The sequence below is a fragment of the Colletotrichum phormii genome (genome assembly GCF_030913505.1).
Source record: "Colletotrichum phormii strain CBS 102054 chromosome Unknown BDP81scaffold_3, whole genome shotgun sequence".
NCBI classification, from domain to species: Eukaryota; Fungi; Ascomycota; class Sordariomycetes; order Glomerellales; family Glomerellaceae; genus Colletotrichum; species Colletotrichum phormii.
This window is the reverse complement of record NW_026851445.1, coordinates 2238195-2264830: the sequence shown is the minus strand read 5'-3', so window position 1 is coordinate 2264830 and position 26636 is coordinate 2238195. Positions and strand designations below refer to the sequence as shown.

At 53.6% G+C, this 26636-nt stretch overlaps 12 protein-coding genes and 1 non-coding gene across 13 annotated transcripts; 9 read left to right on the top strand and 4 right to left on the bottom strand.

Annotated features, from left to right (window-relative positions):
* BDP81DRAFT_418912 (thioredoxin-like protein) lies at window positions 1–780 on the bottom strand. Its single transcript, XM_060589726.1, has 3 exons — window positions 687–780; window positions 297–629; window positions 1–214 (listed from the first exon to the last, which is right to left on the bottom strand). Exons 1-3 carry the CDS (start codon window positions 696–698, stop codon window positions 122–124), a joined length of 438 nt encoding a protein of 145 aa, XP_060450044.1. The 5' UTR covers window positions 699–780; the 3' UTR covers window positions 1–121.
* Window positions 781–1790: 1010 nt separating this feature from the next.
* Window positions 1791–2246, top strand: BDP81DRAFT_390695 (uncharacterized protein; the record flags this gene model as incomplete). The annotated part of the gene is made up of 3 exons (XM_060587443.1): window positions 1791–1926; window positions 1977–2089; window positions 2148–2246. The coding sequence occupies 3 exons, from the start codon at window positions 1791–1793 to the stop codon at window positions 2244–2246; spliced, it is 348 nt and encodes a 115-aa protein (XP_060450043.1).
* Window positions 2247–3178: 932 nt separating this feature from the next.
* Window positions 3179–3748, top strand: BDP81DRAFT_390694 (ribosomal protein L14; the record flags this gene model as incomplete). Its single annotated transcript, XM_060587442.1, has 2 exons — window positions 3179–3307; window positions 3434–3748. 2 exons carry the CDS (start codon window positions 3179–3181, stop codon window positions 3746–3748), a joined length of 444 nt encoding a protein of 147 aa, XP_060450042.1.
* A 493-nt stretch (window positions 3749–4241) lies between these two features.
* On the top strand, window positions 4242–5921 carry BDP81DRAFT_418906 (NAC domain-containing protein). The gene is made up of 3 exons (XM_060589725.1): window positions 4242–4949; window positions 5051–5109; window positions 5170–5921. Exons 1-3 carry the CDS (start codon window positions 4710–4712, stop codon window positions 5486–5488), a joined length of 618 nt encoding a protein of 205 aa, XP_060450041.1. The 5' UTR covers window positions 4242–4709; the 3' UTR covers window positions 5489–5921.
* A 30-nt stretch (window positions 5922–5951) lies between these two features.
* Window positions 5952–6903, top strand: BDP81DRAFT_418903 (ATP synthase subunit D). The gene is made up of 4 exons (XM_060589724.1): window positions 5952–6022; window positions 6169–6564; window positions 6624–6710; window positions 6764–6903. The coding sequence occupies exons 1-4, from the start codon at window positions 6014–6016 to the stop codon at window positions 6791–6793; spliced, it is 522 nt and encodes a 173-aa protein (XP_060450040.1). The 5' UTR covers window positions 5952–6013; the 3' UTR covers window positions 6794–6903.
* A 524-nt stretch (window positions 6904–7427) lies between these two features.
* Window positions 7428–8438, top strand: BDP81DRAFT_309592 (Alpha/Beta hydrolase protein; the record flags this gene model as incomplete). The annotated part of the gene is made up of 1 exon (XM_060583560.1): window positions 7428–8438. The coding sequence occupies one exon, from the start codon at window positions 7428–7430 to the stop codon at window positions 8436–8438; it is 1011 nt and encodes a 336-aa protein (XP_060450039.1).
* A 1823-nt stretch (window positions 8439–10261) lies between these two features.
* On the top strand, window positions 10262–11217 carry BDP81DRAFT_468873 (uncharacterized protein). The gene is made up of 2 exons (XM_060594501.1): window positions 10262–10614; window positions 10788–11217. Exons 1-2 carry the CDS (start codon window positions 10358–10360, stop codon window positions 11116–11118), a joined length of 588 nt encoding a protein of 195 aa, XP_060450038.1. The 5' UTR covers window positions 10262–10357; the 3' UTR covers window positions 11119–11217.
* A 1059-nt stretch (window positions 11218–12276) lies between these two features.
* BDP81DRAFT_t78 lies at window positions 12277–12357 on the top strand. Its single transcript has one exon. It is a non-coding gene; the product is annotated as a tRNA-Gly (tRNA).
* A 1688-nt stretch (window positions 12358–14045) lies between these two features.
* BDP81DRAFT_446324 (uncharacterized protein) lies at window positions 14046–15311 on the top strand (the record flags this gene model as incomplete). The annotated part of the gene is made up of 2 exons (XM_060592049.1): window positions 14046–14349; window positions 14389–15311. The coding sequence occupies 2 exons, from the start codon at window positions 14046–14048 to the stop codon at window positions 15309–15311; spliced, it is 1227 nt and encodes a 408-aa protein (XP_060450037.1).
* Window positions 15312–16034: 723 nt separating this feature from the next.
* BDP81DRAFT_309674 (major facilitator superfamily domain-containing protein) lies at window positions 16035–18295 on the bottom strand (the record flags this gene model as incomplete). The annotated part of the gene is made up of 3 exons (XM_060583566.1): window positions 16035–17295; window positions 17352–18078; window positions 18142–18295. 3 exons carry the CDS (start codon window positions 18293–18295, stop codon window positions 16035–16037), a joined length of 2142 nt encoding a protein of 713 aa, XP_060450036.1.
* Window positions 18296–19041: 746 nt separating this feature from the next.
* Window positions 19042–19801, bottom strand: BDP81DRAFT_133361 (uncharacterized protein). Its single transcript, XM_060581768.1, has one exon. The coding sequence runs from the start codon at window positions 19729–19731 to the stop codon at window positions 19150–19152; it is 582 nt and encodes a 193-aa protein (XP_060450035.1). The 5' UTR covers window positions 19732–19801; the 3' UTR covers window positions 19042–19149.
* A 1504-nt stretch (window positions 19802–21305) lies between these two features.
* Window positions 21306–22001, top strand: BDP81DRAFT_458225 (uncharacterized protein; the record flags this gene model as incomplete). The annotated part of the gene is made up of 2 exons (XM_060593387.1): window positions 21306–21466; window positions 21539–22001. 2 exons carry the CDS (start codon window positions 21306–21308, stop codon window positions 21999–22001), a joined length of 624 nt encoding a protein of 207 aa, XP_060450034.1.
* A 187-nt stretch (window positions 22002–22188) lies between these two features.
* On the bottom strand, window positions 22189–22707 carry BDP81DRAFT_310793 (uncharacterized protein; the record flags this gene model as incomplete). Its single annotated transcript, XM_060583669.1, has 2 exons — window positions 22189–22415; window positions 22494–22707. The coding sequence occupies 2 exons, from the start codon at window positions 22705–22707 to the stop codon at window positions 22189–22191; spliced, it is 441 nt and encodes a 146-aa protein (XP_060450033.1).
* Between the last annotated feature and the right edge of the window lie 3929 nt (window positions 22708–26636).

Here is a 26636-nt window from a genome sequence, read left to right as displayed (position 1 = left end):
TAAAGAGAGAAGAGTATATTCATCATTTAACTAATGTACCACTTGGGAAAAGGGGACGCAGGTATCTGGACAACAAGGACAAAGAAGCTGCTTTGGAAAAATTAAGGAGAGCGTTCTCCTTTCAGCTCTTCTCACTGCTCAAGGCGTTGAGCATCTTGAGAATCTCAGATTCGCTATCACCAGAGACAGCCTTGCCATTGTTCCAGTCCACAGTCTGCATGTCTCGGTCAGCCAGGTTTGTTCTCAAGCAAGCATAGGTCCAAACAGGACCACGAGGCCTGGGAGGAAACACATACCACGGGTCTTTGGAAAACTTCTGCATTCTGCTGGAACTTCTTCAGAGCATCCTGCTCGGTGGAAGCACCTTTGATGATTGATGGGATCTTGCTCTTTCCGACGTATTCCAGGATAGTCTTGACCTGGTCGGCGGTTGGGGGGTCTTCGGTGATGTTGAGCTCAAAGTCGGCGCGGGACTTCTTGGGGCTCGTTTGGACGCTGTGGTCGCTGGCCTGGTCCTCAGTCGCGCCGGCGGCGGCGTTGGCCGACACCTGCTTGAGGAGGTTGACAACCCTCACAGAGGCGGGGGAGCTCGCCTTGTGGAAGACGGTGACGATGTCGAGGGTCTTGCGCTAGAATTTGTGTCAGCATTCAATTGATCGGTGTTGGGTATGGGTGAGCTGCCTTACGAATCCAAACATTGTGGCAGGTCGTAGGGGAGCTGTTTTGGTGGTTTGTTTGTCTTTGCGTAAGCTCTGCTTCGTGCAGCGTGATGCGATGAAGTCGGCAGTGGAGCTCTGGAGCTTCCAGATTTACGTCATTTAGCCGGGCGGCTTAGTTTTAGACGCCAATGCCGGATTAGCGCACAGGCGGGGCCTGCCGCGCTTGACCCCTGGCCCCATGCACCTAGAAGCGGCCAGAGAGGCACAGCGATGGAGCTTCACGTCTTTGGACCCCTCACTCCCGTCATTTGGATGGGATCCGGAGCTTCTTGGGCATCGATTTGACTTTTTGTAATGGAATTGATGGGGAACGCGGCTCCAATGGGTCCTCAACTATGTCATGTTGCCTTCCCACAGCGACCGGGCAATTGATCCCGTTAGAGACACAGAATGTGCAGCGCACGACGAGGGTACATCACAGTGCGAAGCTCGGAAGTGACAGGTCGGTTGTGAAGGTTAGTGGCGGGGTGAGATTTACCTACATGCACCAGGCAGATTCACCTTCAACGCTCTTGTTTGCTAGAAGAATCCGCAGCTGGGTAAGGTACCAAAGTAAAATTGATCTTGAGTCTTCACTCTCATTCGCTATCGACCGTGGAGCAGGGGTAGCCAGGCTTGAGGCAGGCGATGAGCTGAACTCAAGCTCACTCAGCTTCAGCATCAAAGACAGGGCTGAGAATTGGCAACGAAGATGCACTGAAAAGTCAAAGCCGCCAGCTACCCTCCGCCCAAGTGCATCGCCGATTTTCCATGTGGCATGAGCAGATCTGTCAGGCATTTTTGCGGAGAATGACAATTGCATGACGTAGGAGGGAGTTTTGCCCGTCTTAGCTGAGAATCGGCGCTGGAGACGTCATGACGTAGATGTACCGAAGGGGGGTCGTTGCGCAGGTGCAGCTCAGACAGCTTCCTTCCCGTCCATATAGAAAGCTCATTTGCTGGACACAAAGACATTTTTTTCTTCCTTCTCAATCCAAACATCAATCACTCCATCAAACAACACCCTGTCCCGATTTTCTAACAATAATCATCCCGTTAATTTCCCACCTAACCAGCAAAACAACCTTCATCATGTCTGGAAACTCCAACGTTGGCGGCAGTGCCGTCTACGAGGCTGGCGACCAGAGAAACGCCAAGGACGAGGAGACCAACAACGCCGAGCGTTTCCACGAGGGCAAGGAGCATTCCCACTTGGCTACGGACTCCAGTAAGTCGCCCACTCGATGGTCAGTAAACGTGTTCGCTAATGTCAACCAGAGGATGAGCGCTCCATTGCCAATAGACTCGCTGCTGAGGAGAAGAAGGATAAGGAGGGTGACGAGGAAGAATCTCTCGAAAACCGCCTTGGCAAGGAGGACGCCACACTCCCCGTAAGCAACACTGCGAGCCCATTCCAGCATTCAAATGACGAGCGCTAATGATGACTAGGCTAAGCTGCACGGCAATAAGCCTTCCAGAGGCGCCGAGATTGACAAGAAGCTTCAAGAGGAGGATGAGTTGCGTCTGAAGCAGAAGGCGGGAAAATAGAGTGGCGAGAGAAAATGCGATTTCGGACCGGCGTTGGTAGGGTAGCACCAGCATACATGGGTTCATAGGATGAATATCAAAATCATGAAGTAAATGCATATGTTGACTGATCAATCCGCTAGTGTCAGAGATAATTGGCTGGTTGCATTGGAAAGAGTCACGGTCACAAAGTAAAAAAAGAAAAAGAGAAGACTCGAATTTGGGAAATAAATTTGCTTGGCTATTGGCTATTGGCTACTGCCAAGGGACCATTCATGCTGCAGTTCAGACCTGGATGTCGAGTTAGTTACGTACATCCCAAGAGGAATTCCAAAAAGTAGATGTTGTTGGATTTGGAGGTCAGAATATGTAAGAATTGAATATCATATATTCAGACGATATAGCCACTCCGGCGAAAGAGAGCCACCGAAAGAAATCAATCGCAAATTTTTCTCATCATTCCAAAACAGATTGTGTATGTTGGGGATTTCGAACGTACCTTTTGCTTTGATGCAGCTTCGTCGACAGGTGCCAAATTCTGAGCACCTCAAAGCTGATGAAGAAAGAGATCAACAAAGTAGAGGGATAGCTCATCAAGCTGGCACCTTTATGCGAAAGGGAAAAAAAAGTTCTGTCGTCGGTGGAGCCTGCGCGGTGAGTGGCCACTGACCGCCCCAGCTAAGCCCTTTTGGGAAGGGGGGGACTCGGCTCGGTTAATCAGCAAATCCGTCTCATGCTGCTTTCTGACTTGCCCTAAGTCGCACCATCCTCCCAGGGAAAAAAAAAAGAAGTGTGCCGAAGTGACTTCGAACTCCATCCACCACTAACCACCAGCAGCACATCTTCGACGTCTGGTAAGTTGACGCGCCCCTCCAAGACGAGCAAGACGCAACACCACGAAATCCGCAACCCCGATTCTAACTTCGCGATCCAACTTCAGACCGACCAGCAAAATGGGTGACGCTACCATCGAGGGTTCTAAGTGGCGACTGGTCGAGGTCGGCCGTGTCGTCCTCATCCAGGGCAACGGCCCCTACGCCGGCCGCCTTGCGACTATCGTCGAGATCATCGACCACAAGCGCGTACGTTGCGACAGCACCTCCTCTTCCCCCCGATACGATTCGAATGTTTTGAAATTGGGCGCACGAGCGCGCGCTCCGTGGACGATATAGGAGACCTGGAAGACTAACATGAATATCAAATTGCAGGCTCTGGTCGACGGCCCCTCCTCAGACGCTCAGCTCGCCGTCCCCCGCCAGCCCATCTCTCTCTCCAACGCTCTCCTCTCTTCGCTCGTCGTCGAGGGCCTGCCCCGTGGCGCCCGCAGCGGCACCGTCAAGAAGTTCTGGGAGAAGTCCGAGATCGACAAGAAGTGGAAGGAGACCAACTGGTTCAAGCGCAGCACCCAGATCGAGCGGAGAAAGAACCTGAACGACTTCGACCGCTTCAAGGTCCTCCGCCTCAAGAAGCAGCGCCGTTTCGAAGAGCGCAAGGCTCTGGCCAAGGTCAAGGCCTCGGCGTAATGGACTCACGATTGGGATGTCTATGGGGTTGACTTTGAAGACTACGGGGCTGGTTTAGAGCGTGACAGCATGGGATCCGGTTTGGTCTGCATCACCGCAGCATTGGGTTGCTGCACATCTCTTTTGCTCCGTAACTGGAAGGGCTGTATGTCACATTCATCATCAATCATATGATGACCGGCGTCAAATACGGAAATTCAGAGACAAAAATGAATTCATGGCACAATCAGAAAAATAGATTGGTTGGCTCGTGACGGGGACACGGAGTAAAGACTTTTTTTTCGGTTTTCCTTTTGAGACTCTGTAAATCTTCATGACGAACCTGTTTTTGACGTGAATGCCATGGCCAGAAGTCAGTTTTCGAAACGCCATTGTAAATCCATCCCGGTTAAGCCCAGATTTCGTTCTTTAGTGAGCACATGTACGGCCAGGCTCTGCCTCAGCCTTGTTGAAATGACGGGCAGAATGTCATCCATTTGCTCGAGGCGGCGGCCGTGGCTCAAGATGGCGTGCACCGCGTCCCATCTGGGGGATCTGAACTGGGGGGGTGATCAATCAGGTCGGGACCGCTGGCAGAGTCGCAGGCGGTTGTATGCTTACCTAATCCACTTTAACACAGTAGGTGCTGCTAACCCTAGAATTTCTCTACGATCTTTCCTACAAACCACAAAGCCACCGAACATAATCCCCTACGCCGAGTTAAGCATCCCTCGTTCTAGTCTTTGGTAAGTTTTGCTGTCCCTCTGAGGAATTTTTGACGCCATTGCCCGATCGACGAACCCGCGATTGCACCGACGAATTTTTGTGCGAAAAGTTGGCATTTTCCCCTTCCCACAGACACCCAAATCTGAGCTCGCCAAATCAGCTCTGCGCGCGATCCTAGCTCCCACCACCACCACCAACAGAAGCACCCCGCAGCTAACAAATTTTTTTTCTTCCCCTCGGTTCAGCAGTCGACAAAATGGCCAACCCCCGCGTTGAAGAGCTTCCCGATGACGAGACCAAGAAGGTCTCCGTCGAGGAGCACGAGGACGAGAGCTCCGACTCCGAGATTGAGGGCGAGGATGCCGAGGGCCTTCCCTCAGGCTCCACCGCCGTCATCCACTCCCGCAACGAGAAGAAGGCCCGCAAGGCTCTCGAGAAGCTGCACCTGACTAGAGTGCAGGGCATCACCCGCGTCACTCTCCGCCGCCCCAAGAACGTGAGTTTTTTTGGAATTAGATGGTCTGGCCGTTGTTGGTTGTGGTGGTGGCACGGCGCGATGCGGGGGGCCATATTGAACAAGGCTGACCCACGTCCCAGATCCTCTTCGTCATCAACAGCCCCGAGGTCTACAAGTCCCCCAACAGCAACACCTACATGTAAGTAGCATGCTGCGCCATGGACCATGCGATGTATGGAAACTGACATGTGTGTTCAAGCGTCTTCGGTGAGGCCAAGATTGAGGACCTCAACGCTACTGCCCAGCAGGCCGCCGCCCAGCAGCTCGCCGCTGCTGGTGGTGAGCACGACCACGCCGGCCACGACCACTCCAGCCACGGCAAGGCCGTCGAGGCTGACGCCGAGGCCAAGAAGGACGAGGAGGAGGATGATGGTGAGGAGGTTGATGCCGAGGGCATCGAGGACAAGGATATTGAGCTCGTCATGACCCAGGCCAACGTCAGCCGGAAGAAGGCTATCAAGGCCCTGAAGGAGAACGACAACGATATCGTCAACTCTATTATGGCATTGAGTATTTAGCGACGGCCCCGGCCAAAGGTAGTTTCTCAAAATCTCGACACGACAAAAAGGACGGAACTGGTTGGCATGTACAATTCCCAGGGAGTTGACTCCGAAAAGTCTCTTTCGCAATGAGAGGTCATGATAATCGGCGCTTTCTTGCATTCTGGACACTGCGCTTACGACATTTGTGACGTGTGATTGGCGGTTGCCAAATCGTGGGTTGATTTTTTGCTCGAAATACCTCCGGAGTCTGTCCAGCCTCATCTGGTTGAATTTACAGCTACCCCTCGATCTGGCGGGAATTGGCTTAGACCGAATTCGCAAAAGCCGGGAGAGCTCAGCCCCACCATTGAACCGTTCGTTCCCGTGCAGCCAACCACACCCGACCCCAGGATGCTCGGACGGAGTAGGATCACGTGATTATCCGCGTGACAAAGTCCATCCCGGCTCTTTCTCTGCTCTCCGTTCGGCAAAGTCAATCATCAACCTCACGACGACGCAACTCCCTCTCCACTCCCCCGAACGCTCAACATATCCTCCAAAATGGCCGCAGTACGTGTATCCCATCGAAAGCCACTCATGTCTCGTCGCCGATTGATGCAATTCCCGCCGATGCAGCCAATTGGGTCGCGCACCCGCGCATCCGCTCCCTTGAAGCTGGGTCACCTGAGCTAATTTCTCTCCTTGTCCTGCAACAGCGAAGCGCAGCTCTCAAGCTCGACTGGGCCAAGGTCACCACCTCCCTCGGCCTCAAGGGCCAGACCGCCGCCTCCCTCCAGGCTTTCAAGCAGCGCAACGAGAACGCCCGCCGCAGGGTCCAGCAGCTGTCGGAGCTCCCCACGACCGTCGACTTCACTCAGTACCGCTCCGTTCTCAAGAACCAGGCCGTCATCGACGAGATCGAGAAGCGCTTCTCCACCTTCAAGCCCGCTACCTACGACGTCTCCCGCCAGATCAAGGCCATCGAGGCCTTTGAGGTCGAGGCCGTCAAGAACGCCGAGGCCACCAAGCAGAAGGTCGACCTCGAGCTCAAGGACCTCGAGAAGACCCTGACCAACATCGAGTCCGCTCGCCCCTTCGAGGACCTCACCGTCGTACGTACCGTCGGAATACGTGGAGGATGCGGATGGCCAGATGCTTATTATGACTATAGGACGACGTCGCCGCCGCCGAGCCCTCAATCGACGAGAAGACCTCCCAGCTCGTCTCCAAGGGCCGCTGGACCGTTCCGGGATACAAGGTACGGTCAAATCACCAATTTGATATGCTTCGACATACTGATACCCTCTGTAGGAGAAGTTCGGCGATCTTTCCGCGCTATAGACGCGTTCGTTCTTCGATTCCCTTTGTGTACTCTAGCATTGTAGATAGGCGATCGGTCCGAGGGGAGGGAATCAACCCAGTGGACATTAATATCGACCTGCTGTACCAAGCGCTCTGCCCATCTTATGATGTACTCGTTCATCTTGAGCGGCCAACTCTGCAGAGTTGGTTTGACGGATGCTGATGCTCGGTTGAATTTTTCCGGTTCGGAGTTCGTTTCCTCGGCGCTAACCCCAGCGGTGGCCCTTCACCGAGCCGCCAAGCTCAACAGCATGGCCGTCCGCACGGCTCGTCCAGCAAAGGCTATGCATTCGCTCACTCCATATTTGCGCGGTAAGTATCAAAATTTTGACATGTCGTTATGATCTAGTTCTCGGGGCCGAGCTCACACTTACCCGGCTCCCCGGAACTACGGCCGGATAAACGGGATCTCGTCGCGACAACAACAACCCGGAAGCCCCGATTTCCCCACTATCCGGCCTCGAGTCTAACCTCACCTCACAGCATCTCAACGCCAACGACGCGTATAAATAATGTATTATCCTTCGCTCTTGGCCCTCAATGTCGAATTGTTCCATTTGATCGATTTAGTGCTGCTGTCCATTTCTAATCACACACATCTCAATCACTCATCATGGACTCACTAAACCATCCCATCCTCAAAGAGGCTCCTCCCCTGGATCCCGCCTGGCTAGCGTACGAGGAAGAAGTGAAAGCCAAAGGCCCAAAGAAGACATACGCATCACCCCTCGACCGCCAGCCTGTCTACGCAGAAGATTGCAGACAGCTCAACGCCCGCATGCTCGCCCCCGGCACACCATACCACCGCCTGTCAAGCGTCACGACGCAGCCACTCACCACCTCCTCGAGTCTAGATCAATTCGCCATCCCGATCCTCCGCTTCTCCAACGACAACAACATTTCCACCGGCGACGAGATCATCGTAGTATACTACCACGGCGGCGGCCTCTACGTCGGCGAGGCAGACAGCGAAGAACTATCATGCAGGCGCATCGCCAAAGACTTTGAGGGCGCGACGGTGTACTCAGTAGGATATAGACTCATGCCATCATCCCCAGCCTCAACCTGCGTTTCCGACTCTCTCGACGCCTTCCACCACATCCGCTCCCTCCACCCATCCCCCGCAACCAGATTCATCATCATCGGCTCCTCCAGCGGCGGCCAGCTCGCCGCCGCCGTCTCGCAAACCGTGCCCCGCGGATCCCTCCACGGCGTCCTCTTGCGCTGTCCAGTCACCAGCGACGGCGGGAGCTCTCTGGACTTCGTGCCTCCCTCCTTGCGATACGCCTATACCTCGCCCACCTCGCCGTCTTTCGTCACGAGCCTGTTGGGCGTCTTCTCGCGCGCCGTGCCGCGTGACGGGCTGGAGAGCATGCCGCTTGAGGCCGGGGCGGAGACGCTGGCTGCGCTGCCGAGGACGTGGGTGCAGGTTTGTAGTAATGATACGCTGTACTCTGATGGTGTTTGTTATGCGATGGCGCTGGCGGGGGCGGGTGTCGAGGTGGAGGTTGAGGTTGTGAGGGGGTGGCCTCATACGTTTTGGTTGAAGGCGCCTTGGTTGGCGAGGGCTGTTGAGGCGGAGGAGGAGATGGTTTGTGGGTTGAGGTGGGTTCTTGGGAGGTGAAGATGGAGGGAGGGTTTCGGGTCGAGGTTAGAGTGGTTGTTTGGAGGGTGTTTTTTCGGCGTGTGTGGGTTGGTTCGGGATTGTGAGGCGCGGCTATGGAGAAGCGGATCTTGAGAGGCTGTCTTTGGGGGTCGATTTGTGTGTCTCGCGACTATGAGAAACAAAACGACGGGGAATGCCATCATTGGGCTCGTACCATCTGGGTGACCCATCGTGGTGGTCTGGTTTTTTCTTGTGTTGATCACGTCCCGTCTGCGAAGACTCAGGCCCATCCCGAGGAAGTACGTCTTGCTTGGCCTGTTATCCTGCTGAGATCAGATAGTCTGGTTGGACGAAGGCAACATGTCGATTGAGCAAAGTCCAGAAATCTTGCGTGTCCCTGCTTCTCGTGAAGAGATGTCAGTACACTATAAACAAGCGACGAGAGGAAGTAGTTAAATTTTCTTGAGACAATACTTCGCTTTTGGTGTGGAGAATTGGGAGAGGCATCGGTCAGATCCGCAAAGTTTTGGCTGACGTATGGAAATTTCTTGGCAGGTACTCGTTTTCGTGCGTTGACGATATAGAGCCAATGCCGCCCCTGAGGCTCCTGGCTCGCTGTTCCTTGTGTATGAGGCTCAGGAGGATCGACGACTCGGACAGAGACTGAACAGAAATTTTGGGAGCTTCCCTCCACGCTTGTTGTAATGCTTCGGATCCAAGACGAGAGAGACGCGGCCTCAAGGAGCCGGTCGGTAGAGGGTCACGAAGGTGTGGCGGGTTGGCAGTCTGCGTGAATTCGATGACGCTGGAGATTTGGCTATCGAATCCCGTGAACGAAGGAACTGGATTTCGATTTCTAGACTTCCGAGATAAGCGTATTCATTCTTTATGAAGATACCAGTGAGCAATGGAGAAGACTGGCCGTCACCATGATTCCAGAGAGTGATAGATACTTAGGAGTCTCGTCATATTGAGCGCGTACGTTTCACATCGAAAGTCCTGTTGTTTTTCCTTCTCCCTCTGTAATGGTACTACTGAGCCGGCTAAGCCTGATGGGGACCCAGTAGAGAGGAGATCAGCTTTCATGGCCTGGCTTGGCATTATCGACATTGTCGAAAGTTGGGTTCGTAAACCCCTGGTTGATATGCTCGATGAAATCAAGAGGCAGCTCAAGACTGGCTACAAGTATCAGGGAGCACTATTTTGGTAACATGAATGAAAAGAAGGGCTGGTCTTACCTTCCCCAGAAAAATATCACTCGGCAACGATGGGTTCATGGAGTTGGTAAAGGCTCAACCAAAATGATGCTGCAATTTGGTCTGACGGAAGGCCTCCTCTACATAATATGATGAGCTATACTAGTTCTTGGGATCAATGCCTATGGTTAAAAAGATCTCTCGTTGAACCTCATTCCTAGTTGTTCGCATATAAAGGACCATCAAAGGGTCCAAGTCACGATCTTGCAGCTCCAGATGGTTTGGGCATTTCGAGATACCTGCCGTATTAAGAGAATAGATTGGAACGAAGGAGCCAATTGGTTTTTTTTTTTTTTTTGAGGACTTCCTTTGAGAATATCGCAATCACATGACTGGCCGTCACCTAGGTAGCAAAAAATAACAACTCGGGACTTCACTCACCGCCCACACACGTGCAACTATTCACATCCCACCCTTTTATTCCCTCTTTTGGAAGTCAATCCCTCCTTCCTACTGCTTCTCTCTGCTCTTTCCTTGTCAACCTCTCTCTCACTGCCTGGGTGACTCGCCAGAATTATTCCGCCCGCCAGCCAGTAGATTATTTTGTCCCCTTCTTCTTCCCTCCACCCACAACACTCACTCACTTCTTCACCCACACGACAATTTTTGTCCCTCAGAACCCAAACAATCAGAATCACCAACAAATTCCTTCAATCACCCCATCCACTACCGACATTCACAATGGCTGGTGAAAACGGTGACGCTCGTCGCAAGGGAGGCGAATACTCGACCAACCCCAACACTCAGCGCACTCGAACCTACCTGGCCAACCAGACTCCTGAGCAGAAGGCGCTAAAGTCCAAGGTCTTCTCGGAGTATCGTGCCTTCCGCACCACCTGCATCAAGCGTGCCAACATGTCCGACTACATCTACGAGCGTGACCGCGATACCAAGGTCAAGATGCTGTCCGACTCTCTCAACACCCTGGTTGCGAACCGGTAAGCAGTACTCTCCTTTGTCTCATTACCTTACCTTCAATCAGTCCTGTACTTCCTATTATTTGCACTTCCCATCATTTCTACCCCCCGCTCCTGTCCTTCACCTTCTCATGCAGCTACACGTGTGAAACCGCATCCCTGGGGAAGAAAGACATACTGACAATGGATAATAGCACTGCCCGCAACATCCAGTACATGGGCCAGTCTGTCAAACGCTTCGCCGAGCGCTACCATGACAAGGCGTTCCTCCGGAGCGTGGAGCAGGCCAATACCCTCCCCCAGGGCGGCCTCTCCACTGGCTCCTCTCCTGAGAGCCAAACTGGCATCACCAACCCCAGCCAGCTTCAGGACTCTGAGGAGGAGGGCGCCAACAATGGTACCACTGCGGCCTCTGACCTCTCGGAAGAGTTGACCACCATCAATCAGCTTCTCGACATGCAGGCCAGAGCCACTATGGAGACCTACAACGGCCTGACTGACATCATGCACGACCTCGGCTTCTAAGGAAGCACTACATGTACTTTGGGCACGCTACACACCCTTGGGTTGGACTGTCTCCTCCTCTTGGCGAGTCTTCTTGGGCTTTCTGTTTTTCTTTTTCCGGTTCCGACTTGGAATATACGATGGAAGGTTTTGGGAAGGAGTGCTGGATTGAGAACGCCCCGGTGGACTACATGCGACGGCTTGGAATCGCGATACCAGACAGGCTTTGAGGAAATGCGAATGAAGCATATTCGCCTGAACAGTCACCTTGCCATGAGACCAATTGATGCATGTGAAATGTGATACGAGAGAGATAAGCCTTTTGCTAGACACAGCGATTTACGACACGTCTACTTTCTGCTAGTGACGTTTTCTACCTACGGTATTGCGCGATCTACGCGACACGAGTGAGTGAAACCTCTCTTCTGCATCGTGGCCAGGTATCTTGGGCAAGCTGATGATGACATACCGGACACGGGCATCATCCCATTACGCGTGTGTGACAGGTAAACTGGGCTGAAGGTGACAAGTTCAGAAACGATGATCGTTGAGGAGGGGACATGACGGGAGGTAAAGCATGACTCGAGTACCCGCCGAGCCTCCATGCATGCATGTGCAAGGAACCTTGTATTATTGTTCTCAACCCAAGTCGCCGGACAACGGCTGAATCGACGCGGGAGATCTCATCGTGTAACCTCCTTCTCACCCACGACCACCGACGCATGCGAGATGAGGCCGGGCTGGCGGAGGGGATAATAATTTAATAGTATCCAGCGGCTACTCAGAATGCTTGGGTTTGATTGATTGCATTTTCAGCTGTTGGTTTGGGCTTGTTTCTTGCAATGGAAGGGTCCACGTCGATACTACAGCGTGGTACTTCGTCGTCGGATGGAGGATGTCAGATTAAAGTCCAATTGAGGTGGTTTTAGTGTTACGGCGCGCCGGGTGGAACATGACCCACAAACGCCGACGCGGGTCCCACAGGGTTGCACCACGGGTCCGTGACGACCCCACGTTCCAGGTGGGGTCCGGCGGGCCGGGCGGAGACTGACGACTCACGGAAATGCAAAAATTGCCTTTTCTTCTCTGCTTTGTTACCAAAATGCATCCACAACGCCCAACATCATTCTGCCCTTGCCCGGTAACCCCGCATCCACAAGAGACTCGATAAAGCGAGCCGCGCCGATGGTTTAGTGGTAAAATTCTCCGTTGCCATCCAGCAGCGTCGGGGAGCCGGGGGTTCGATTCCCCCTCGGCGCAACAATGATCGCGAGTCTCTCTTTTTGCAGGTCTGCGGCATGGGTCCAACTTTATGAGGAGAATTTGGACCGCTATCACCGCGGCTTTGTGATTACGCGACGAAGAGGAGAAGAGTACTTTGAATACAGGTAGCTGAAGTAAATGAAACCCGAGGTACCTTGACACAGTCGAGGTCATATCAACGTTCACATCAGCAGGGCCACATTTCATCATATGCGAGACCATAGAAAGAACGTTCGTTTCTGCTGCTCCGAGTTAATACACACTGCTATTGCTTCGTCTGCTTTCTCCATTCCATGTGCTCGCGTGCAGGAATCCCTCAAAGCCTACAACGCGAAGACGGAAGACGGAAGACGGAAAATTCGAGTCAGGAGAGGAGTCGGAAGAATGCCATGAGCCACAAGCCAGAATCAACTGGCTGGCTGAGCTTTCAAAGGAGATAATCAAAAGGTGGCTTAGGGGGAGGGAGACAAAAAGGGAGATATGGAGGACTTTGGGTTGGGGGAAGAGAAGGGATTGAAGATGACGCGAGAAAGTATTTGGAACTAGCAAGCGTGCCTCTTTGGCTAGGCCATCACGTTGTACTTACTTACTATCGCGAGACTGAGCAAGGCTGAAATTATGAGATTGGTATTGTCAGGGCTGTCTTTCCAGGCCTATCTGATAGGCGATGCTGTCGTCATTGCCATTGTTTTCATCCATGCTGCTTGCCTCACGCGTATTCAGCGTCTAAGCCACAACACATTCCAAAACCTTGAGCAATACCTCTTTCACTACTGCGCGTGTGAGGAACACGCTGGCAGTTCTATCAGAAAGCAGCGGCTCATCTCTGCGTGCGCCCTGATTCCACGAACCTGAACTCTTTGGCCAGAAGTCTTGTCTCCGTCAAGTATGGGAGGGAGTACGAACCTTGGGCTTCCAACGACAACCATAGCCTTGCCGCACTCGATTTAGTTGGCGACACATCCTTTCCTTCTTGCTTTCAAACAGAATTTGAATTGTTGGTGTTTCGCGTCCGTACTGATGGTTCCGACGCTGCGAAGCTCACCAGGCTATCTTGATCACCTTTGTAGCCACCCGAATGGCATTTTGCAGCTTGGTGTGTATGTCGGTGAAACGACCCTTACGGTTGAAGGCGGCTGACGAACCTTTCCCTCCATGTCTCTTTTCCCTTCCGAATTCATTTTCCTGGGTTTTCTGGGCGAGGACATCATAGAACACGTGGGAATAAATAACAAAGGTGTCACCTGTAGCTTATCCCGCCTAACAAATACAGTTTTCCGTTAATGTCCACAGGCATCTCCAGCACAGAGTTTTTCCGGCCGATCTACCTCTCCGTCCATCTCTCTTTCTCTTTCTTTTCTCCTCCTCCCCTCCTCACAAGCACACTCTCTCTTTCCCGTCATAAAACCTACGAAAGACAATCCTTCCTGCACATGTCCAACCTCGAAGGATCCATGCCAGCGTCCACTCAAGTCCGGCAGCTTCCATCACTTCTGCCCCACTACCTAATCTGCCACTGTCTTGCTCGTCCAAGTCGAGTTGACGTAATGTTCCTCTCTCACTCAGTTGACGACTTGGGCGGCCGCTCGGTCTTCTCTCACGTTGAAATTCCTGCATCTTGTTGCTAGTCTCCAACAGCCGAGCCAATCTCACTCCCATTTGGCATCACCCTCCTTCTACTCATCATGAACGACATGAACATCCGTAACACAGCCGTTAGGAGATATGCGAGCAGAGAGAAGCTCGACCTTGTTCCCCATGACCCATCTGAGCCCTTTGGCTCGGGAGATTTCCCGCCCTTCGAAGACGACTACCAGCCGCGCTCACTCCGGCCCACAGCGGAGGAGTCCAAGCCAGGAAACCCCCAGCTCGAGATCTTGCAGCCGATTCGCGGCGGCAGAGACGTTGGCTCCCAGATATTGCTCTGCAAGGTCGTCCGCGGAACAGCGGACGGCAACAACGACAACAAGAAGCATGCACCCTTCCCGAGTTGACCCCAGCACGAGCATGGCCTCGTCGTCGCAAAAGTATTCGACCCTCGACTCTATCACATGCGTGGCGGATTCGACTTGGCCAAGGAACCACCCTTTGACGATGCGGCCGTCGCGTATAGCGAACTCTGCCGCGAGGCCGCAGTGTACCAGTTCTTCTACGAGAAAGGGAAGTCCGGACACCCTTTCATGATCGCTCAATACTACGGCTGCTGTATCGCCAATGTCAAGATGTTCAACGACGCCGCGACTCCGGACACGTGGGTTGGCCTCATCCTCATCGAGTACATTGAAGGCCTTTCAATTGAGGCCATGTGCACTCGTGACCACAGTACGGGGTACCTCCAGCCCCCGCTAGGCGAACATGTTTCACTTCATAGTGATCAAAAGGCTGAGGGAAAGGGGCAGACAAAAATGTTGACACTGAATCGCCAAGTATGCTTGGACGCCATCCAAAGCCTCCTCGGGCAGATCGTTGTCTGCATGCATCTGAGTGTATCCGTTCCAGACATCTTTCCCCGTAACATCTTCCTCACTCTCCGCAACAACGCACTCGATTTGCAGACTCCCAGGGTCGTCATGTTGGACCACAGATTCTCATCTGTCTGGGAGCACACCCGAGCTAGCAAGGCAGGATTACCAGCCTACTTTGCCGACCTGAAACTACCTCTCCACCCATGGGAACAATTCGGTATCCGCGGCAAGATGCGTCAGTTCCTCGGTTGGATCCCTGAAGAATGGGACGATAGGAAACAATTGCTAGAGACAACGACCCACGGGGCAGCCGCCTCAACTCCAGCAACGGGCCAAGCCTCCAGCGTGCCCGTGACCACCGAGAAGACGGGGATCGCAAAGTCGTTTGACGACTGGCTCGTGGACTGTTTTGGTCCTTTGGAAGATAGCAACCCAGACTATGCCGTATTCCCAGAGGATGGTTCTGGCAGTGGCGAGGAAGATTAAGATAAAGTCGATGTCTCGGATCAGGAACAACCTCAACCAGACGTGAAGACCGCGATCGAGGTAAGTCCCGTTGAACCCTCTACCCCACCAAAGGCCCCTCCCAAGTTTCCCTTGCTAACTTCTTTAGATTGCGCAAGAGCAGGAACAGCAGGACTATGCGGAAATGGTAAGATTGCGAAGAGAAAGGCAGAGATTGCGCGCCCAGCAGGCCTCGATCCCGCAACGCCCACGAACGCCGCGTCGCGCCCGCACCCAGGACATCTCCACCCGTTCACCCACACGCAAGGCCGAAGCAGAGAGAGAAGAAGGAGGAGGAGGAGGAGATCAAGAAACCTCAATGACGTCAACCAGCTCCACGTCCCAGATCGCCAACAGTCCCTCTCACCAGTATCTGGTCGGCATCATCGCCCGGGAGGCCACCGGCTCGGGCTCGGGATAATCGACTTCTTCTAGAAGAAATGGATTTCTTCTGAGACTTGTTCTAGGTCATGTAAACTCTAAAGGTATCATGAGAACAAATGTTGACAAAAAGAAAAGGCCGCATATAAATCCCCCCTTCCAAGTTTGGAAAATAATGCAAAGGTCATCGAAAGCCAATCATCCGTTGGGATACCCCATCCAGTGGTGGATAAAACTTGTAAGACGCTGTGATGCAACGCAAATGTAGATCCTGTAAACTCCAACTCCATGCAGAGGATTTCAGCTAAAAAAAAAAACCCCCCTTTAGAACTTCTCCATAAAGTTCTTCCTAACAGTCCACATGCGCGCCCTCTTCCCGTAAATGAACATGGGGATCGTGGCAAATAGGAAAATGAGCTGGATAACGCCCAACCAGATAAACACCATCTTGGGTCCATCTGAGGTAATCCAGTGCGTGACAAACAGACTAAACACGAGACCGTGGAAAATATTCTTGCTAAAGTTGAGCGTGACGAGCGCCTCGCCCGCGTACTGCCGGTAGCTGTCGACGCAAAAGGTAATGGACGTCGTGGACCCCAGCGTGCAGCCAAACGAGATGAGGCCGAAGAAGACGGTCGGCACGATCCAGTGGTCCCGCTCCTGCGCGGACCAGCCGAAGCCCATGAGGCCGATGACGGTGGTCACGAGCACCGGCGCCGCCATGACGAGGCGGAACTCTGGCTCGTAGAGGCCGCCGTTGCGGCGCGCCATGGCCTTGACGATGATGTCGCTTACTTTTCCTGCGACGGCGGTGCCGAGGATGCCGCCGATAAAGGGGGATAGGTAGACAAGGCCTGTCTGAAGGGCGTCAAAGTTGTACGACGCGCGGTTGCGGTAGATAAGGGCGACCGACTCGGAGACGACGATGAGCCAGCCGACGGAGAGGGAGTAGACTGCGGCAGACCACAGTACGGCGGGATAGACGAAGAGGACAAAGGGCCGGAGCATGACCTTGAACCAGCTGTCATGGTTCAGACGGCCGTTCCAAGGCTTGAGCTGCTCGTTGAAGGATTTCGCGGGTTGGTGGCGGAGGGTGTGGGTGTAGGCCAGAGCTTTTGGCGGCGAGCCGACGTCGGAAGCTTGCATTTTGAACTTTTCGCTCTCCACAGCTGGAGCGTTGTGGAAATAATCCGATCCGGAGATGGGTGTGCCGGACGCACCAGATGTCCGAGAGACGGGCACTGGGTTGGAAGAGTCCGGTGTCTCGTCCTTGGCGTCTTTCACCTGCTTGTCAATACCGCTATCCTGTTTCTCATCTGGGCCTGGTGCGAAGCCAACGTGAAGGTCCTTGTGCGGGTGCGAAGCAACGTGCGGCGACTGAGGTGCAGGGCTTGTGGGAGCTATAACGGCATCTTCATGAGCGTCATGGACCTGGGGAACATGATGACGTGATGAGAATCGACGAGCAAAGCTCGGTCTGCGGGATGGCTTTCGTGACTTGGGGAGCGGCGTTCGGTCCCAGAAGGTCTCCGGCACGAACAGGAATAGGAGCACGCCACAGAAGGCGACAATCATGGCCACGATCCTATCGACACATTAGCACTGGAGTCATGTAAGATTTTTTGTGTGTCCATGGCTTACCAGAAAGTCCAACGCCATCCAAGACCTTGAATGATGAGGGCACTGATGAGTGGGATGATGTTCTTGCCGCCGAGCAGCAGGAGTGTGTATATGCCGATTCGGAACGCTCTCTCATGAAGGAAGAAGATTTCGGCAATGGTGGCCGAGGGAAGGCACTCTACAGGACTGACAGCGATACCCTGAAAGATTCTGGCCAAGATGAGAGAGGTGAAGTTGGGTGACAAAGCCGCCCACACGGAGCTGAGGATGAAGATGACGGAGCTAAAGAGGTAGACGGGCCTCTTTCCGTACAGAATAGCCGTCGGAGAAAATATGACGGAGCCGAGGCCCATGCCCATCATGTACAGACCAGTGGTCAAGGAGACTGTCTCGGTCTCGATGTGGTAGTCCTCGGCGACGTTGTTGAAGCCGGCGGCAAGCAAGGGGGTCATGCCACCACCGACCATGCAGTAGAAACCAAGAGACAGCAGAGCGCAATCGCGTCGCCATGAAGGCCAGTTGAGAGGGTCATTTGCAGACTCTTCAGGCTGGGGGTTGAGGATGATTCCGTCCTTGGTCGTCTTTGCATCGGGCTCTGGTGGGGCCGCGTTGGCCGGAGATTGGCGGCCGGTTGGTGTGTCTACCGGCTCCGGGAAACCAGTGGGGATAGATGAGTGAGAGGTCCTTGCGGGCGCGTTGCGTAAGCCGAGCGGCTCGTTGCGATGCGCAGCGAGGAGAAGCACAGAACCTGCAGGTTGTCAACTTGGTGGCCTTGGCATGGGCGCGGGAAACCGAAAAGGGGGTTGCATACCAGGGACTTCAATCGTTTTGGGGTCGTTGAGAACACCCATACTCCATTTTGGAATATTGGCATTCTCGTCATCTGTGGCTTCGGCACTGTCGGATTTGTTCTTATTGCCAAAGACGCCACCGAAGCGACTCTTCCACGTGAGAACGCCCGCCATGTTGAGATGTTCTACAGGTGGTCTTCCCAACCAGGGATGGCAGTGCCAAGGAACTCTGTTTGCTGTCGCTTTGGTCGACTACAATGGCAAGTTATGCGGACTTTGTTGTTGGGGGAGGGAGAATAAAAAAGAACGAGCAGAAGGGTCAGGTGGAGGAAAGACGGATGTCGTTGGGCACGAGGGGTCGACACAAGATTCGTCCTAAGATCGGTCGAGCATAGTCTGTCTGGTTCGACCGTGCATCCAAAAAAAAATAGATGAGATAAGGTTGCAGATGTCCAAGAGCCGGATGAAGGAAGATGCCGAGGCAGTACGACTATGCGCTTTAGGAAGAAATGCAAATTCTTCTGGAAAGTCCTGCGCCGGTGCGAGGCGATGTGTGCGGAGGCGGTGAGAAGTGACAACTCTGGAAAGAGACGCTGGAGGGAGGAGAGGAGAGGAGAGGAGAGGAGAGGAGAGGAGCGGGAGATATGGGGTAGAAGAGGTGTTGGCGCAACGAAGCCGTTGATGGAAATAGCGTTTGGATGTCAACAACGAGGCCAACCTCGATGGCAGATGATGGGCTGCGCGCAGCGGGAGAGGAGAAACTATCCAGGTCCGTGCAGAGCGATGGCGTCAGACTGGCAACGCGCCGTTTGATTGTGATTAAGAGAGCGAGGGGGGTTGCGTCTCACGTAGGGGGCAGGCGACCAGGAGATCAAGGATGAACCTCGAGCTTTATGTTGGTGTGAAGAGGGACGCAATGTTATCGTGCCCTGGCAAGCCGCAAGCCGTAAGCCGCAAGCCTGGGGGAAGGGAGCATGGGATGAAATGAAATATCGGCGCTTGGTTGTCAGGATTGGCCGGCCACCGAGTCAAGCACGGCGCACAGGAGCCAAGGGAGACGAGAAGCAATTCATGCCCAGCAGCAGCAGCGGTATGGCAAGGTATCCGTAACAAAGTACCAATATGACCGTATTCGTACGCAGCAAGTAGGTATAGTAGTATGGTAGCTTGCAGGCTCGCAGAATCAGATGGTGGAGTTTTCTGGTTGTGGGTGCCAAGTGCGTCGCGTCGGGCGGGTTCCGTGGGGAATTTTTTGAGCAACTGGAGGGGTCGAGACGGCCCTTCATCCACTGGATAGACTCAACGCAACCTGGACAGATTGGCAGGTGACTCGACGTCGGCGGGTGCGTGCGACAAGACTGCGCGCGCGAAGTGCGATGATCGATCCAGGATTCAAGGATGGATGCGGCGTTGGCGGCGGTGTCTCTCTTGAGTCCAAGCAGCCTGCAGGTTGTATCCGTACTTCCCACCTTCGTACTTTGGGTACGGAGTATTGGCACCAGGCAATACGCAGCAGAATGCCTGCGGGGGCGCTTGAGAGGCACTTGGAGCCTTGGAGGATGGCGGCGATAGCCTTGGTCGACAAAGGAGGTGAGGAAAAAGGGCCACATGTCCAACTCCAAGTCCCCCCCCCTAAGGAGCCCCAACAGCCAATACGCGTCTGCATGCTGGCCCCGGATTGCAGGACCCCTAAAAGCGAGGCTAAACCCCCATGCTCAAGTCCGTGAGTGACTTGGGTGAGTAGGTGACCTGGGTGCTGGGCGCATCTTCTCCACTTGGACCGTGTGAATCAGCGGTCGAAGATGGTGGCGAAGGCGGTGACACCAGATCCATCATCCAAGGAATATCCAATAATTAATCCAACTTCCATGATCCAACTTCCAGCATCCATCATTCATCGCTGTGCGGGTGACGGGTGACGGGTGACTCCAACGTTGTTGATTATAGACTTTCTGTGTCCAGTCACCGAGAGTTGAGACTCGGGAGAGTACATAAGTAGTCTGGTAGCGTAGGCATTCGTCAATGTCTTGGGGTCTCGGAGCAACCCGAGCAGCGCCAGACCACCACCACCATGGCACCATCTGCATGCTTGCTCGTCTCTGCTGACCTCGGGCTCGGATGTAATGGAGGTTTCTTGTTCCCCCCCCAAAGTGAGACTGACCCCATGGTGAGATTTGTGATGGATGGATGGAATGAATATGTTATTTCTGCGGCCTGCTCGTCGCATAAAGAAAGGTTGGGTGAATTGCGTGTCTGATGTAGAGTCGTTGGCTTGGGCCGCGATTAAGATGCGGCTGAGTGCTTGACGGAAAATAAGACAAGGAAAACAATTAACTGGAAACCTCGTCGGGCAAGAAGTACGGAGTATCTGGCAAGCCTGGGCACCTCAGTCACGCAGAGTGCGAAGCTGAAGACAAAAACAGCAGTCGCCATGTCTGGGCGCCCAGGATGCACCTGCAAATACTTGCCTTACCTTACCGCACTTGCCGTTGGTGTCCTCAGTCCTTGAGTCCTTCCTTCCCTGGGGCCTGGGAGCCTGAGGTGGACGGACCCCTGCAGAATCTTGCTTATGTCATGCAGCCTCTCTCAAGGTGTCTCACGATGTTCCTTAGTGCCTCAACGTCATCGTGCGTGAGAATATCCGACCCCACATTCCCACGCCGCCTTTCCCAATGGAGCCTGCCGTGGTTTAAGCGTGACCGCGTCTGCCAGGAAGGAAGGTGCACATTGCACACCCACGACACCCACGCTGCAGCTCCTGTCGATTTCGATTGCTACCGAACCTCCAGATGAACGTCGGATTTTTCCCGTCATTGACAACGGCAACTAAGATTCCAGCATTCCTCCAGCCTCCTCGACTAAGCTGTCCAGCTGCCCGGAAAACCGTTGACGCTACAAAACGATCCATCCACCACCCTGTTCTATATCGAACCACTTGCTCCAAAGAATTTTTTTTTTTTTTTTTTAGCTTGCTCCATTCTACGTACTCCGACAGCTGCCACCTGCAGCCCTCCACTCGTTCTTGTCCAAGAATTAATTCTGTCGCATATCAGCGTTACGACTCGCATCACAACACATCACGGGATAATCTTCGAAGACGTCAGTCGGCAGCACACTGCATACATCCTTGGCATCTGAGCAGCCCAAAGTAACCAAACAATCGACACCACTATTCACAATCACCATGCAACTGCTGAGACATACCGCCCGCACCGCTTTCCGGGGCTGCAACACCAACCTCACCAATGGCACCCGCATACCACTCCCCAAGCAATCCATCTCTGCCGCCGCTGCCCACTTCTCCACGTCTCGTACCAGCCCGGCCAAAAACCAGATCTACGCATCGTAAGTGGGCCGCTGCAGATTCTCCAACCTACCTGCCTATCCAATCCTTGCCCTGGCCTCTCCTCTCGATAGCACTCGCCCGCTAACCTCTGCTTCTGGCGCCAGTGTCCGCCGTCCTGATGACTTCCACACCTATCAACTTCTTTCCTCCTCCTCTCGCACACCACTGATAACACTGTGGACCACGTCTTGGTGCGGGACTTGTCGAGTCGTGGCCCCTCTTATACAATCCATCGTAGAGTCTGGTGTCGGTGAAGCGGAGGGCGGCGTAGGCTACTGCACTGTCGAATTCGACTCTCCCGACGTCATGAGCGAAGGATTGGGCATGACCTACATGATCACCTCCATCCCGACTCTGCTGAGCTTCGACAACCAAGAGGCCCAAATACAGACCAAGGTTCACGATGCCAAGAAGTTGACAGACCGCGCTTTCCTCGAAGAGTGGATCAGGTCTGAGGCTCGGCGGCACGGCCAGCGCGGAGGTGGCGGAGGATCCGGCGGCGTTTTTGGAGGGTTGTTTGGTGGTTTCAAATGATCAAGACGGACGGTCGGTCGGTCACCAATCGGACGTGCTTCCAGCGAAACCATGTGCCTGGTTCATCTGCCGGCACGAGGCAGACGAGGCTACCGAACGTGATCAAAACGAAACGCTCATCATTCGGCTGGTCGTTGACTAATAATGCAATACACTCGATCCCCCCCAATCCCACCAAATATCTCTCTCAAGGCGTGAAGAAGACCTCCTCGACGGGCTTCCACCACGCCGGTTCGCCTGCTTCGCTGCTCACCGCGCCGGGAACCAGAGACTCCTGCCAGCCGTCGGTCATGGCCCACCATTCGCGGACCTTGGGGTTCTCCTTCATCTTCTCCATGTCTCCGGCAAAGTCGTAGCCGACGTACTTCATGGTCGCAAACAGAATGCGTGAGTCGGGCTCGTGCCAAATGCTGTCTGCTTAGAGTCAGTCTCTGCAAAGCTCGGATAGTCCTGCGAGGTCGGTGTTGGGGCCGACATCACCGGATGACCTACAATCGACAATGTTGCACTCCTTGATCTGCTTGAGCACCTCAGGCCAGACGTTGGCGTGGACCTCCTTGTACTTGTCGATGAACTCGGGCTTGAGCTTCACAATCTGGGCAATGCGACGACCGGGGTTCTTCTGTCTGGAGGATACGGGCGCAGGAGCCTCCACCTCGGTTGGGCTACTGGGCGCGGGGGGAGAAGAACGCTTGTTGGACCACATGATGCTCGTTGGACGCGTTTGAAGGGTTCGTCGTCGATGGCGGAGGTGGTGAAGTTTTTGCTCGCAAAATGTGCTCGGCGGAGGGCTGATCCAAGTGTGTCCCGTGGACTCGGCCGTCGGCCTGGCGAACCTGGAGCGTCTGCTTAGAGCCGATCGATCAGCGGGGGGGAGAGGGGGGGGGGGGTGACTTGGACTCGAGAGTCGACGGAACTCGGCCAAGTCGGGGGAAGAATGTCGCGAGGCGGGGCGCGAGGGGTAAACAGAATGCGGGGATTTGGGGAGGGGAACGCCACGGATACTCGTCCACCAACAAACACAGCGCGCAGTTACACGGCACACACACGCACACACGCACACACGCACACACGCACGTACGCTAGGAGTTCTGCAGCGCGGGATGAGGAAACGGGTGGGCAAACAATCGTTACACACAATAATGCACACCTATCTGTTGGAGAGCCGTTGTTGCGACTGTGATGGGTGAAGAGGCCGCAGAGCGACTTGACAAGAGAGGACCACGGGAAGGCCTCTCTACTGAATACTGGCGCCTGAAGTGTCTTGTCCTCTTCCGCTTCATCCGTCGGTCAAATCTTGTCTATGGTGCGGTGTGCGATGGACAATGCGGTAATACGTTGTACGGTTGGGACACGGATTAGTCAACTGCAGCGATCTGTTGAGCGGTAATCGTGGGGATCGTGATAAATCCGGTTCGCCCGCGCGGTAGATGCACGGCAGGCCCGACAAGCTTCTTATACAGTCGTCAACCCAACTCAAAAGTGTTCATTCCTCCTCGGTCCAGCAAGCTTGCAGCAGTCGCAGCAAAGCTTCAGTACCGGGGTCCGCGTCAGGTGCTCCACGGTGCCGCACCGTCTGAACTTGACGATGATCTGAGCGTCTCCGGGCGCGTCTCACTCACCTCGCTCAACTTTACGGGTCCTACATCTAGTCAGCTCTCCAACCTTGCTTGATCGCAGTCGCAGGCCGCAGGAGCAACGGCGGATAGGTTGTCAAGGTTCCAGGTCTGGTCTCTGGACGGGTGCTCGAATTAACCCAGCCAGTCAAATTCCTCCAAGCTACCTTCATCCCTGGCACCTCTCAGACCCTAGTCAGCCCGGGGCTCCGGTCTCGACTCTGATGGAATCTCGAACTCAATACCCCCCACCGAACCGCACTGAATTCCCTCTTCCAGCCTTGATGGGGTTTTAATGTTTCTCTAATTGCGGTCCGTACTCTGTGTGATTATCCGCTCCCCAGGGATCTGATTTCTATTGCCCGTAACGTGCCGCGAGAGCACCACGTAGCGTGTATTGCTTGCGCTGCTGTCGGCTTCCGACCCTGACGGGTTTATTAATCTGGCCCGATGGCGCTGACCGAGAGGGAGGTGACAGGTCAGAGGTGCGCTTGTCGCGTGCGGCGCTGCCGGCGGAGCGGACGTCGGCTATCTGCCCGCATCTGGCGGGGTTCTGATCGGCGAATCATGGCATTCATCCTGTATGGGTCCGTAGACGATTGACTGCTCTCGTGGTTGCATTGCATGCCAGTGTTTGCCGTCATCTGTTCTCCTTCGCAGGCCTCCGGAGGTGCAAGTATCATGAATAACGAAGCTACCTTGTGAACGCGCAACACGAATAAGCTTGAAATGTTTCATGTTTTCTTTCTTCAATTTTCTTTTGAGGCTTTTCTTACACCAACCTTATTTCATCTACGGTGGAATCCTCTCCCGAAGTAGGGACATGGACTGGTGTCAGCTTATTTGCATGGGATGAGGAGGGGTCTGCGCGGTGAGTGGCAGGCCGCTTAGAGGTCGTTTTGGGTAGGGGAGGTTACGGTGAGCTTCTGGTTCTTTTTGAGGACCATTTCCGGAGATGGGTAAGGTGAGGTTTGTTTGTTGAGAGACGTCGTGGGTTTGATACTGTTTCAGGGATTTTGGGTAGTTAGGTCATTTTTAAGAGAGTTTTTTTGTATATTTTATCAAATTGAGAAAGTTGCCGGTGGATGTGAAAGAGGGGTTCTTCTTCGTCCCATTCAGAATTAAACCGTTAACGTATGGTATAAGTCCTCCGCAAGAAAGTCATCAACGTAAAGGTGTCGAAATACTATCGTGGCAGCAGTGCCAGTTTTACGTGGATACAATAAAGACACTGATTTCTATGCTGTATTACACTGGTTCCCTAGATCCTTTGCACTCCTGGTTTCGGGTTTGATGTGAATTATGTGATGGATACTTATACACGACAAGAGCTTGGGTGAGCGGTGCCGTATAGTCTCTGGCTTGCGGGGATGGATGCCGGGGAGGGCGCTGAGGACGATGAAGTTTGCATCTCGGAGTGACGGGTGAGGCATTGGATGGCTGTTACGATGCAGTCCAGCGCGGTAATCGAGAGAGATGGCGATATTGGAGGGGGATGTTTGAAGGGTTGGGACTGGGTCTGGGTGGGTGAAGTGAGGTGAGTAGTAAGTAGCGTGGTGAGAATTCACTCGTCCACGTCGGGGCCTTTTAGTTTGGACTATTGCTCGCGATGCTATGAGTTAAGGCCATAATGTCGGGGAAGTGAGACGTGCTCCTACGACCCGGGATCCAGAGGAACTTGGATCGAGGCAGCGAGGCCCACGACGCTGTGTAGTCTCGGTCTTGTCTAGCTAGTTTGTTTTCGTAAGATGGACCAAGTCAACGGGATGGCCGCGTTCCACTTTCAGAAGAGCTCTGCTAAAACGACCTGCCGATGCTTGGAGAGGTTCCTAGGTGGAGGTTGGTTCGTTGAGTGGCGTGCAGATGGGTTGTCGAGTGAGATCAAGAGGGTTTCTACGCGAGTGATCCGTGAGGTGGTACTGGGATCACAACAAGTCGTCAGGGAGAATACACAGCCTACTTTTGGCGAGGTGGTTTTGATGAAGTGGCCGTTGAACATCTGGCTGTGGCGCGGTGAGGGCATCACTACTGTCCCATATATACTCTTGGGTGTCTCTCTGCTAGAGTAGGACGTGGAGGGGGACTGGAATTTTGATCCAGAGAGGCTTTTCGAGTGCACGAGACATGATGTTTACGACCTTGGTTATGGTGCCCATCTTGGAGTGGGAAGCAGGGGCTTCGTTCATGATCACGTGTGCTCCCCGAAGGTGCCCGGAGACTCTGATCACGACGAATATTTTTCTTGCAATCGTATGAGGACTGAGTCGTTCCGCTACAGGCTGAAGATGGAAACTGGGAGACGGCTTTGCCTTAACTCAAGTCTATATCTTCCTCAGATCTTATGTGACCTGGAGCGAGGTTTTCCCTCTAGTATGTGGTGTCGTGGTGCTGTGCGAGAGGATGGCCAGCTTACGGACAGCTATTGAGGCTAAGGTACTTGCGGCTTCTTACCACAGACGACACATTGTTGTGGACAGATGCTTGAGATCATCGTATGTGTAATCAGCTCTTCAGTTGTCTTCCTTAAAGCATTCAGAGATAGTCATTCACTTGCTGCCTTTTGGTCAGTCTCGTGATTATCGGAATGATTTCACTTCTTCGCCGAGAAAGGAAATTCAAATGTGAGGCTGGCGTGTATCAGAGACTTAGGACCCGCCTTCTTTCACAAAGTTCAACACTTCGATATCTTTCTCATCCACCCTAGAAATTTCAACGGTAAGGGATGGCGCGGGCAGGTTGGTTCGTGAAGTCTTCTCTCCTGTTTAGTAAATCTCAGGGAATACGCAAACTTCAGAGACCAGAAAAGAAGAATAGAGATAAAGAAGAGGAAGGCCATTAAAACACGTCTACAACAGATCAAGCCGCCAGTGAAGAAACCTGGTGGCAAACTATCCCTTCCCTCATTTCCAATGTTTGCCAGGCCCTTCCAGAGGAAAATTTAACAATGTGGAAACCTCAATTTGTCCAAGGACAAAATCATTGCGCTTTCAACCTGCTCTGAGCAAAGTCAAGAACATCT